The sequence below is a fragment of the Ambystoma mexicanum genome, chromosome 6p, assembly GCF_040938575.1.
Source record: "Ambystoma mexicanum isolate Mex_15411 chromosome 6p, UKY_AmexF1_1, whole genome shotgun sequence".
Lineage (NCBI taxonomy): Eukaryota > Metazoa > Chordata > Amphibia > Caudata > Ambystomatidae > Ambystoma > Ambystoma mexicanum.
In genome coordinates this window covers 1,465,745,708-1,465,757,747 of record NC_090935.1, presented here as the reverse complement: position 1 = coordinate 1,465,757,747, position 12,040 = coordinate 1,465,745,708, and the positions used below count along the sequence as shown (strand labels likewise).

The window sequence follows — 12,040 nt, the reverse complement described above, 5'->3', positions numbered from 1 at the left end:
ACAGTACAAGGCATGCAGGATCCCAAAGCCATCCATGCACATCTAGTGCTGGGTAAAGCGGCAGCTGTGGCTTTCCAGAAGTACGTCTCCTAGGAAGCCATCGCCAAGATGGCCACTTGGTCATCTCCCTTAGCGTGCTGTAAACATTACTGCCTTGACCCAGAGTTCTAGGGCTGGCGCTCAGTTCGGGCAGGCAGTCAAACTGCTTTAACTAGCTGAGTTTAATCCATCTGCCCATTCTGTACATCAGTGCTTGGAATCTCCCACAAGTATGAAAAAGGGGATGGGGACGCATGACTAAGAAAATTACTTTCTGTATGGACTAATGTACTCTTGGCCCATATTCCCTTTTCCTCAATGTATCCTTTCTCCAGCATTGGATCTTTCATTGATTCACATGTTGTGAATATACCCAGTCAGGCTTGGAATCTTTTTGATTTACTTTTTGATTCCCTTTGCAATAGGCATGAAGAACCTACATTTTGCAGCCTAACACCCTTTTTATGGGGTATTTTTGGTCCACCAATGGGAGCTTGAGTAGCCCTAGACTTAGGCCCTCCTCTTCCCATCACAGTCTAACTGTAACTGAGTGAGTCCTCTGGTTACCAGTCAGAATTTTTAGGTTTAAAATCTTCAAAACAATTTCAAAAGGAAAGAAGCACTTTCTCTACCCAACATATAAAGTAGACTCTTCAAGGTGAGGAATTTTTCTGGGGATGGAGGGCAGAAGGAGACACTTCTAAGCCCTGTGCCACTTGTGGACTCAAAAGTATATGAGGGAGATGAGCACTCCAACTGCATAGACTGTTTACCCCCACCACACCGTTTAATGCTGCACTATCTGTCGGTCTTCACTCCAAGATTCTCAAATAGATGGCTAGACTGCTGTCTCAATGAGGGGGACTACCCTGAATACTCTTCTGATGTCGGGTCGATGAAGAGCATGGCTGCTCCCGTGGGGAAACTACTGTGGTCGAGGGAGAGGTCTAGGTCGGAAGAACAGCTGTTGAAGACCAAGCACAGGGTCGCCCACGGCTACGAGCGATCATCGGTAGCCAAAAAACCGTAGGGCCCAGACGGGCCATCGCCCAGAGATTGCAGCAGAATTCCAGTTGCCACCCGGGCGGATGTCTGCAGCAGAAGACGGCAAATCAACAGAAGGATGAAAGCATAAACTAAAATCCAGGTCATTGAGAGCGGGCGACGTCAGCCCCATCGACGGGAGGACGGAAACTTCCTCAGGAGGTGCAACCTCCACAACCAGACGAGACCACACAAGACACCAGTTGGGGCTCCCCTATCCAGTACTCCAGGTAATACCAGAGGAGATACTACAATACGAGATGGATACTGACTTCGAGGCGCAGCATCAGCAGTCGACTCTTGAGCAGTCTGTGAAATTACAGGAGACTCCAACTAGGCCCTGCAATGCCAGGGAGCCATATTCAGGAAGGGGAACCTAACCATTGGACAGATGCAGGAGGCAGGCCCAGCACTGCGACAGCCACAAGAGGACGCAGGTCCAGCTCCACCCACAGTGCCCCACCCACCTACAAATTCAGCAAAGGGAAGTAAGGGCGCTGTCATGATTCCAGCCAATGAGCAGTGTACATTCAGGCATCTCAGTTAAGCCAGGAACATTACCTCAGTCAGTGGGTCAAAAGTGGGTGTTAGCCTGGCATACATGGCATTTGCACTTCTCCCAGCATCAGTTTCCATAGACTGTCATAGTTAACATTGGCCTTATACTTCAAACATGGCTGCCGCAAGATCCATTCAGATCTGACAGCCAGCTTCATTGATATTGCAGAGGGAGCTACTTAAGCCTTGCCTCTGCTGAAGGGTTTGCTTCACGTCTTCTCTGCTGACAGCGGGTAACGCTACTAACGCTTTCTCCTCACAGAACCTGTCAAAGGAGAGAAATATAAGACATTAGCTTTACAGAAAAAAAACCATTTCATCGCTCATAGAAAAACTTACCAAACTGTAGTTTTCTTCGATGCAGTTTCTCAGCCAGCAATGCTCATTTATTACTGCAGCAGAGATTTCTCACAGCTGCAGCATCATCCGAAACAGTTTTCGCCCGAAGCTGCAGCATCTTCAGTCGGAGGTTTCTTCTGCCGCCTCCGCCATGTTCCAAAAGGACTTTCCTCAGCTTTCCAAAATGTGCAGATAAAACAGAGGTATTTAACCAACAAACTGAATAGAAAAATACAAAAGAATGTTGAATAAGCTTACCTACCTGAAGTACTGCAAGTTTCTCTCAGCACAGTTGTTTCTGCTCTTTTCCTGAAGACTGCAGTTATTCCGTATAGTTGAACTTATGTTGTTTAGCGTGTCCTCAGCGTAACTAACTTCGTAGTCATCCGCAGCCATAAACTCTTCTGAATTCAGAGAACCTGCAAAGGAAAAGTTAGAGAGGTTTCTCCCAACATAGGAATAATTTCATGGAATAAAAATACAGCGTTTTCTCAAGATACCTTACCCAAAGACATTTCCTGGAAAAATATAGGCATTTTCAAGGCAAATTACTGAGTCCTCAGCATTCCAAGCCTCCATTGTATTCCATTTTCTACGCGCCCCTGTAGAAACCACGATGGAGAGCTCCACTCATAATAAACACAGGTGAGAGGGGAGAACACCTTTTATATATGTTAAGGCAGAACCTTCTCAGTAATTGGATGCAATAGCCATTCTATTGTTTAGTTTTTTACGGGAAAGGAATCCAAAAAAGGGCCCAAGTACAGGTCCACAGGGTGAGAAGGCATTACGCTCCCTAGAGGCCTCTTTATAATTTGAATAAAATAACATCAGAATGTCCACTATGTCTGACCCCTTCAAATCCACCACAGTCCCCAGATATATCTTGGTGCTAGTGTCAGATTTGGGTATGGAATGTGTGGCCTGTCCACTCTGGAATGGCAAGCCCTGATCACCTTGCGCCCCCTACAACCCTGTCCCTGCGTCATGTTTTAGACCAACTCCACATGTACCGGTTGCTTGGCACAGGGTGCCTTCATCACTGCAGGGATGCAACAGACTTCATCACGCACCGATTCCATGCACAGAGACAGCACTTGCCCTGCTCCTATTGTATGAAGCCCCAGAAGGTGTTGCATGCCTGGGGCCCATGGAGTACACCCTGTAATAGGGAAGTTCTTGTCTTTGGCTTGGTTTGACCTTTATACAACTTTGATCCACTTTTTCATTATAAAAGAACATGTTGCGGTTGTTGCCCCACACCATTCTGTAGTCTGAGTCAGCCTGTTATTTCTTTGACTGGCTATTTTAAGAACTTTACTCCAAATGCCTGCGCTCACTGTCCAGGAGCAGGTTTAGTGTCCAAGGTGAACTGCGCTCTCTACTTCCAGCATCACTCATTTTTTACAGTTTTTGGGAATAGTTATTGCAGCATTGAACTTCTTGGAATAATCCTGTTCTGCAATCCTTTTGCTAGCCATGTCTTTGCAGGAGATGCACTGTTGTAAAAAGAAATCTTAAATGACCAGTCATTCTAGGGGAATGGCAAGAATATGCTTTTCAGAAGTCACTACTGTTAAAATGATGGTTAGGTAGTCGCCCACCAGCAAATGGGCTGCAGTGGCAAACTCTTCGGAGCTGAAAAATAGTGGCCTACCGTGTTTTTGGGTACCAGTCAAATATTGCAATTTTGGTGTTCCCTGTTGAGGGGTGTGTCTAGCAGTTAAACCAAATGGTGGAGTCCCAGGATTGAGATGTGTAGATGCCAATTCTATCGTCTTACTGAATGTTGTTGGCCCTAGGGTTGTCGTTTGGTAGTGTTTAAAAGCAACAAAGGATAAAGTGGTGGTGAGAGCATTGTCGCTGGAAGGACTTTGTCTGGTGTGGTAAATTTGTGGATGCTTTTCATAATTGCTTTTCTTGTCAGCGTGTGATTTTGTTCCTGATTGAGTCAATTCTGTGGAATGAATTTGAAAGTACAGTGGAATGCATTCTCCCGCAGATTCCTCGTCCGATATCCCTTCCAGCATCAGCTGCTTGAAAACATTTAGACAGGGGGCGCAGTACGACTTGTTGACCCCTCTTGACTCAGCCGTACCACTCCTTCAGTCCGGCCATGACATTAGAAATACATATATTGTCACTGTTCCCCTATTCCTTTTTCTTCTGCAAGCTCAGCATGCTGTTTTCAGAATGGTTCCCTTCAGTGAGAAATGTTGCTGTTCATTCATCGCCGATATGTTGAGCCCTAAAGCTTTGGGATTCAAACGCTGCCAAGACTGAGGCTCGAAGATGTCCATCACGGACCTGCACGGTATCTGCATGGTGTCTCTCGGGAAGGACCAAGACGTCAACCAGTACATTTCAGTCAGTAGATGAACCCGAAGTCTGAGAGAATGGTCCGCGAAGCTTGAACTCTGGCACTATCCGTCGAAGTCTCCGGCATGTCAACTGTTTGGTTGTCTGGGCCGGACACTGAAAGCCCCATGCCCGAGAAGGACCAACCCCGCAAGAAAGAAAAGCACTCCCTCTCAAAGCAGGTCGCACCATTCGTCCTCCCATGAGTAAGATCGGACTCTTTGGAGGAGTGGGTTAAGTACTGCCGGGCTACGGGTGCCCTGAGGGAAGACTGGGAGGCGTTTAAGGAGCAAATACTCCAGCTCTTGGAAAAGGCTCCAGCCTCAGTGCCGCAGATGGGCAAGACTGCGTCGGGTTCTACTTTCTCTAACTCTACTGCAAAGCAGATATTGGCACCGCTTGCCCTCAAAGGCGGCAGCGCTGAGAGGCCTCACTGGAACGATCCCGTCAATCGACACCGGAGGTCAAGCGATTATTATTTTATTTTTTTGGCCCCGAGTCTCGATCTGAGTTTCAACTCCATATGAGCATCATTTTATAACGATCCAGTCCCTTTTTGCATGTATCGATGACTGGGGCAGGGAAGGGGCAGATTCTTTTCACAGACCAGGCCTATTTGCTGGCCCTGGATGATGGTCTGCACAAGCCAAGTCGGCTTGACACCTTTCCTGACCTCGACTTGCAGGCATCCCCTTATGGAACCCCCCTCACCCCCATTCTCCCCCCCCCCACCCAAGGCCCATTACAGAACAGTAGAAAAGGTGGTCCTAGCCTTGGGTCTGGGCACACCTGGCCAAGCCCCTTGAGGCATATGAACTCAAACATTCTGGACAAAGAACCACAGAGGGCATTGTCCTTTAATGAAGCCATGTTGGAACGCATTAGTACATTGTGGCGGACACCATGTTCCACGCCAGCTGTGGATGTCGACCATACTAAGATGTACAAATTAGCCGGTGGCGCCTTACCCTTACTTTAGTCTCACCCTAGGCCAGAAGGTTTGGTGGTTCAAGCCATGACCGTGAGTTCTAGAACTGCCACATTCACCTCCAACCTACCCACGGACAGGGAATCCAAGAAAACCAACGTTCTGGCCAAGAATGTCTGTCTGGACATGTTTCTGATGTCAATGGATGCCTCCGTTCACTAAATATTCCCACAGGCTGTGGATGATAGAATCTGTGAGTCACTTCCATGTTTGAGAGGTGAGGGTTGGTTTTTTGGATTTGATCAGTGATGGCAAGGAGGTGGCTTGTGAAGCACTTCTGGCAAGCTTGAACACTGTAGATTGTGTAGGCGGTGCCATGGGGACATCTACAGTGCTGCAACACTTCAGGGTTCTCACCGAACATCCAACCCAAGGTTTTGGACATGGCGTTTGACATTGAGCACTTTGGCTGGAAAGCGGTTGAGTTTTTAGAGAAATATAAAGACCCTAAGTCATTGAATCTAGCTGTTCAACTGCTGGCCTAGTATTTCTCGGCTTCTCCTTTGGCAGCCGAAGGTACGGGCGGCATGTCTAGTCTGGAAGGAAGGCAGAGCTCCCGCAAGCCAGGCAGGGGCATTGCTCATGTCTTGAACGGGGCAGAGCAGCATGTAAGGGCCAGCAGACACTGGCAGTAGTAGCAGGGGTGGTGCCCGCTTTGAGTTCTCACCACAAGTTTTCCTTGTTGTAGTGGGCATCGCCGAGCACTGGGAAAGGTGTAAGTAGGTGACCTCTGACACCTGTACCTTGCAACTTATCAGATGGGGATACTGTTGCACGCTCCCCCACCACACTCTTTCCACAACAACCAGAACAGGAGCTCCTCGAGGAACTGAGGGTCCTGGTATTTAACGTGTGCATTGAGAGAGCTGCCACCCGAGCAGAGGATTGGGTTGGTACGCTCAATGCTTTCCGGTACCCAAGAAAGAATAAGGGATCTTCCCATCCTGGACCTCACAGCCTTGAATAAGTTCCTGTGGAAGGACCAGTTCAAGATGGTGACATTGAAAGACATTCTCCAGACTCTACAGCTCTAGGACTAGTTGGTGTCACTGGATATTCAGAAAGCCTAGTTCCATGTGCCAATCCATTGTAAGCACAGGTGTTCAGGCGATTCGTTATCAGCAGTACTCCATATCCATTTAAAGTGCTCCCTTTGGTTTAAGGACTGGAGGATAGCAAGACTGCGCAGCGCAACACAGTTTGTCCCCCCCCCCCCCCCCCGCATTTAGGGACTGGGCGCCAGTGTTAAGCATGTAATAAAAGATTGATTAACCTCTGTGCCCAGGGTTTTCAGCAAGCTGATAGCAGTGGTGGTGACACACCTCAGGACATCCGGTTTCCATGTATTCCCATACCTGGATGACTAATTGATCCGAGTAAGGTCTCCAGAGCAAGTATCAATACTGCTCTTCTCCCTAAACTTCCTTAACTTCCAGACATCCCAAAAATCCAGAATCTCTAATTCATCAAGCCAGTCCTGGAATAGGTGGGTGAAGGCTTTCCCGCCCCACTCTCTCCTCCCAGAGGAGAGACACCCGTGACAGGCAGATGGTCAAGCCTTTCCAGAACTACGACAGTGTAACCATGTTCCACCTTTATCTGCCTTTTGGGTCTCATGGCTTCCTGCATTTTTCTGTTAACAGAAGCGAGACTGCAGATGCAATCCCTGCAGTGGCTGTTGAGGGGGGATCATTGCTCTGAGTACTTCAGCACCATGAAGGAAGTTCTCAGGGTGTGTAGGTCGGTGGCCAACAGAGAATGATGGCGGAGGAACCCTTTTGCCAACTGTGGCACGAGACCAAAGTGTTTACAGGTGCGTCCCTGAAGGGATGGGGCGCTCACTGCAGGGATCTGCATATGAACAGTCTTTGCTCCCCAGTGGCATGCGTGTGGTGCATCAACAGACTGGAGTTGCAGGTGACCAGACTAGCCCTGATGGCCTCTTGGGGAGCACGTCCTCATTCTGACAGACAACAGTGGCCATGCCCTACTTCAAAGGGGTGTGGGGTCCCTGACCCTATGCCGGGAGGCATTGCTACTGTGGTTCTGGTTACTGGGAAACCAGAGCTCTTCTGTAGCGAATGTGGCAGGAGTGGTGAACGGGCTGGCGGATGCTCTGAGCAGGCAGAGCATAGTCTTAAACGAGTGGGCAGTGTGCCAGAAAGTTCTGGAACAGATCTTCACTCTGTTGGGTACCCCTAAAGTGGATTTGTTTGCCACAAGGGCCCCCACAAAGTGCAGACAGTTATGCTTGAGGAAATTCCTGGTATGAGTGAACTAGGTGAGGTGTTTCTGGTGTAGTGGTCGGACTCCACTATGCATTTCTACTGATAGCTGTCATCCTGTGGGTTCTCATGTGGTTGAGGTTTCCAGCCACCATGATCTTGATCGCCTCAGACTGGGTGATGAGAACATGGTACTCTGTGCTCCTGGAATTGACCATCTGTCCACCTCTGGGCTTCCTCTGTGGCCGGACCTTCTATCCTAGTCAGTCGGAAGGTGGGGTGCTAGACCTGAACCCAGAGTCCCTCACACTACATGTGTGGCTTTAGAGAGGATAAGGTATGATTGGGACCTCTCAGAAGAGGTACTTGAGGTATTACTGGCTGCACACAGGCCTACTAGATCACTGTCCGTGTACAAGTGGAGAAAGTTTGAGGCGTGGTGGAAGGGCAGGATAGGCCCGTATGCATGCACCACCACCACAGTGATCAAATTCCTTCCATCGCTGACCTCATCAGGCCTTCAGATATGCAGTCAATGGCTACTTGGCAGCTTTGTGTTTAAGAGGTCTCTGGATAAGGGATCTTTTTTTTAAATCAAGATTCCGTTAATTACTCAATTTCTGAAGGGCCTTGTAAACAGGTTTCCGCCCACACCATTTCTGGTTCTGGATCATGACCTCAATGTGGTGCTGGCCCTTTTAATGGTGGTTCTGTTGAAGCCCATGTGGTGTTGCTCTTAAAACTGCTTTCCTGTTGGTGATCACCTTAGCAAGTGTGAGCGCGCTTGAGGCTCTATCTTGCAGACCGCCTGTCCTATCTTTTTCTCTCTGACTTAAATTTCTGCCAAAAGTGGTTTTTGAGTAAACCTGAAGAGGGCGCTCAGATTCTACCTGGCCAGGACGGCAAAGTTTAGGCATGATGACCAACGTTTTGTGGCCTCACTATATAGGAAAGGTCTGGCAGCGTCCAAGCAGGCAATTTACTGCTGGATAATTCTTTGTATTCCTGCTTTTTGGTAGCACTTTGGATCAGAGCGGATTCCACCAGGGGTGTGGTGACATCCTCCGCATTGCAAAAGGGTGTGCCATTGAGTGATGTTGAGCAGTGAAGTGGTTGTGGCTTCACACAATAACTAGACATTTTTGCTTGTGTTGCGCGTGGCTCTGACGAACGATTTGGTAGAGCAGTTTTGCAAAGTTTTCTTGTCTGAGGGCTTTCATCCTGCCTCTAAACTGCTTTGGCAGTTTCAGAGGAGGAATCGGCAGGAGAAGAATCCATATGTTACTGGTAAGTAATTTCTAAATTTTTTTCCTTGAGAACAACCTTGATTCCATTGCAATAGATTATGCACCACTTTTAGTGGGGTACAGTAAGTATTTTGTGAAATATGGACATTACCAATGTCAGTGCCGTTTAGTAACTGCATGCTTTAAACATTTTGCATTGATGCAGTCTGGGCTGGGATTTGAAAATGCTTCTGATGTGGTGAGGTAAGGTCAGGCCAAGGGTAATTGTTAGGTGGGGGATTTAGTGGGATGTGGTAGCGTTTTGAGTAGTTGTACTTTGAGGCACCTCGGTTAGGATGCTGGGTGTTGACAGCTTTTCTAATCTAGATGTGAATTTTCAGGACACCAGTTTGTGATGTTTCTAAGCAAAGATCTGTGGATGGGATGCCTGAAGGATTGCAGCTCAGGATCCAACTTTGGCACTGGTTATAAGGCACACATCAATCTTAAGTTTGTGGGATGTTGGTTTGGGGTTTGGAGATAAAGGTGGGACTTGGGTGGCATGTTGACCAGTGGCCAAGAATATGTGGTTAGTATTTATTATGGGAAAGGCAGCTATTGTATTGGCACGCCAAGTGACTATTTCTGGATCTGTAAGCAATGCGTGTTGTGATGAGGAAGGAGTGAATTGGCATGCAGGGTCTGTGGTGTAGCGAGTCTTAAAGGATGGTGGTTTGAGAGAACCACAAAGCTGTTTGAGGAATTCACTGCTGCAGTTAGAGAGGAGGCAAAGTTCTTTGAGTGTTGAGAGCATGCTTTATATGGCGATGGAACAATAAAATCACTCTTCCTACTCTGGGATGGTGTACGGAAAAGAGAATTGAGTTAATGTATGGACAGAAGGACATTTTTGTGAGACATGGGGGGTATTGTTCTTGGGGTGAATGAGCGCTTGAGTGTTTTGAAATGTGTGGTCATTGTCATGATGGCAGGAATTGTGTTTGAGTGGTGGAATGTTGAGGTGAATCTTAAAGGAATTAAATGGGTGGTGTGGCACAGGTTTTGGGTAGTGAGCTTTTTTGTGGATTGCTGTGGGAAGGGAGTAAATTGGTAAGGTCTGTTTTAAATGTTAAGACTGAGTATTGTAGAATAAACTTGGTGTGGAGAAGATACAAGTGTTGGATTGTGGTGGTGGTTGCATAGTACTTTTGTAGGTTCTTATGCAAACTAGGCTTGTGTTTGAACATCTTGTTACTACTTAGTGTCAGGTTTGGAAGACGAGGTGTTTTTAAGAGTGGTCTCATGTCTAGGCAAGTGTGGAAGTGTTGCTGTTTTGGACTCTGGGGCATGGAATGTGTGCTCATGCTATGGTAGCAGGGATACAGCTCTAAGCAATATGGAGGTAGGTTAGCAAAGGACCCTTATGCTTGGAACACATGCACGGTTTACAGCATGGCAGTGTGGCTTTTGCACAATGTGCTTGTAGGAGCCACATGATGATTGAGGCTTTTCTAGCTGTATCTCAGGATTGGGGCTTCAGGCAGAATGGGCAGTTTGGTGTGAACTTTGGGTGCATTAAGTACAAAGTGCACATATCATAGATTTCATGCGTGAGAACTGTAGTCGCTTGGACCAGTTTGTGGTTGTCCTTGTAGAGGCATGCCTGTATTTGCATTATCCCCTCTGGCATGCATTGTTTGTGGTGATCTGGTTGTGCGCTGCTGCTGAGTGGTCAAGACGATAAGTATAGGTTGTTGCCTGGTTCTTTCGACTGCATTGAGCAATCCTCATGCAAGCCCACACAGTAGGATTCTCTGAAGGAAATGTAACAGATGTCATGTTTGAGGCCATATGGTGGTTTTCTCAGTGCAGTAATGTATCTCTGATGACTAAGGGGATTTGTTGAGGGAATAAGTAGACTGCAGATGGAGGAGGTGTGGCTGGTAGCATGGCTCAGAGCAGTACTGTTAGGTTTGGTAGTGATGCAAGTAGTATTAGCCGGTCTGGGATAGAAGCAGATTGGCGTTTGTCGGATATTGAAGAAGTAGTGAGGTGATGGAACATGGAGAGAAAGAGCTAATGGTAAAGCAAGGAGTGCTAAGTGAGGACATAATCTGGGTGAATATCTTGTGAGGAGGAGCAATAATAAATGTGGTGCCAGAAATACATGTATTCATTTGTCTAATTGCCACCATCTAAATCATTGAGTTAACTAATGTTCTTACAGGGTTCAGTTAAATCGGAGTTATATTTAATAGAATTTGAAACACAATTGAATGGTATGTTTAATTCTTTTCAGGGGTTCCCTTTCCAAAAAACTTCATGTCTGTGGCTAAAACCATCCTCAAGCGTCTCTTCAGAGTGTATGCGCATATTTACCATCAACACTTTGATCCAGTTATTCAGCTCCAAGAGGAGGCACACCTCAACACATCATTCAAGCACTTTATTTTCTTTGTCCAGGTATAGTATGTCTACAGTGAATATTCTCCTTTAATATTCAGGTTTTTATTGTCGCCTATTATTCAACTTCTATTTTTCATTCATTGATAAAGGAGATTGAGGTGGTTATGGCAAGGCAGACAGATGCAATTGTTTTTGACGGACATTGGAAATATATATGTCAAGATTCAGCAAATTGAATACTTTCAATGCAACAACTTTAACTTCAGCAAGTGAGGAGTATGAAGGAACACATCAGGGAGAACCAATTTTCACATTTTGTATTGCTTAAAAAGGATGCCCACTACTATGGTTACTGTTTCTCATTTTTGTGAGGGCCCTTTATGAGTATATGACTGCTGGTGTGTGTATGGGGGTAACACTGGGAGTTCTGCAGTTGCATCTTCTGTGCTTGCCTATCCTGAGAGTATACAGTCTGGCCTGAGTGCACAAGCTGTGCAGGAGAATATTTCTCTATTTGGGGTTGGTAAGTTTGCATCACATTATGGTCCTATTTGAGAGAATACTGTCAAGGGTAGTGTGGGGGAACTGTTGGAATGAGTATGCAGCTGTTTGTGTGCATAGGTTTGCTATTGCTCTGCTGTATGGTGCAGAAATCATCTGACTGCTCAAAACCCGTCAAACAAAAATTCTTGGCTTAATCTCGGGCATGGCCTCATTAAGGTGGTGCCAAAACCTGTGGAGTACCTGCAGGGTTGCTCTCCTCTTTGGGGTGGTTCATTGCCTCGGTTTTCCACCATGTCTGAACCTGCAAACTACTCGAAGCCCAAGATAAGACTCTTCTAGTCCTGTCAGACGTG

The 12,040-nt window shown here is 46.9% G+C and overlaps 1 protein-coding gene across 1 annotated transcript in view; it reads left to right on the top strand.

Annotated features, from left to right (window-relative positions):
* MOB1B (MOB kinase activator 1B) overlaps positions 1-12,040 on the top strand; it is a 357,208-nt gene that overhangs the window by 306,530 nt on the left and 38,638 nt on the right. Inside the window, exon 5 of the mRNA XM_069626279.1 lies at positions 11,077-11,240. Coding sequence (XP_069482380.1) covers positions 11,077-11,240 — 164 coding nt within the window. The remainder of the gene's footprint in view (positions 1-11,076; positions 11,241-12,040) is intronic.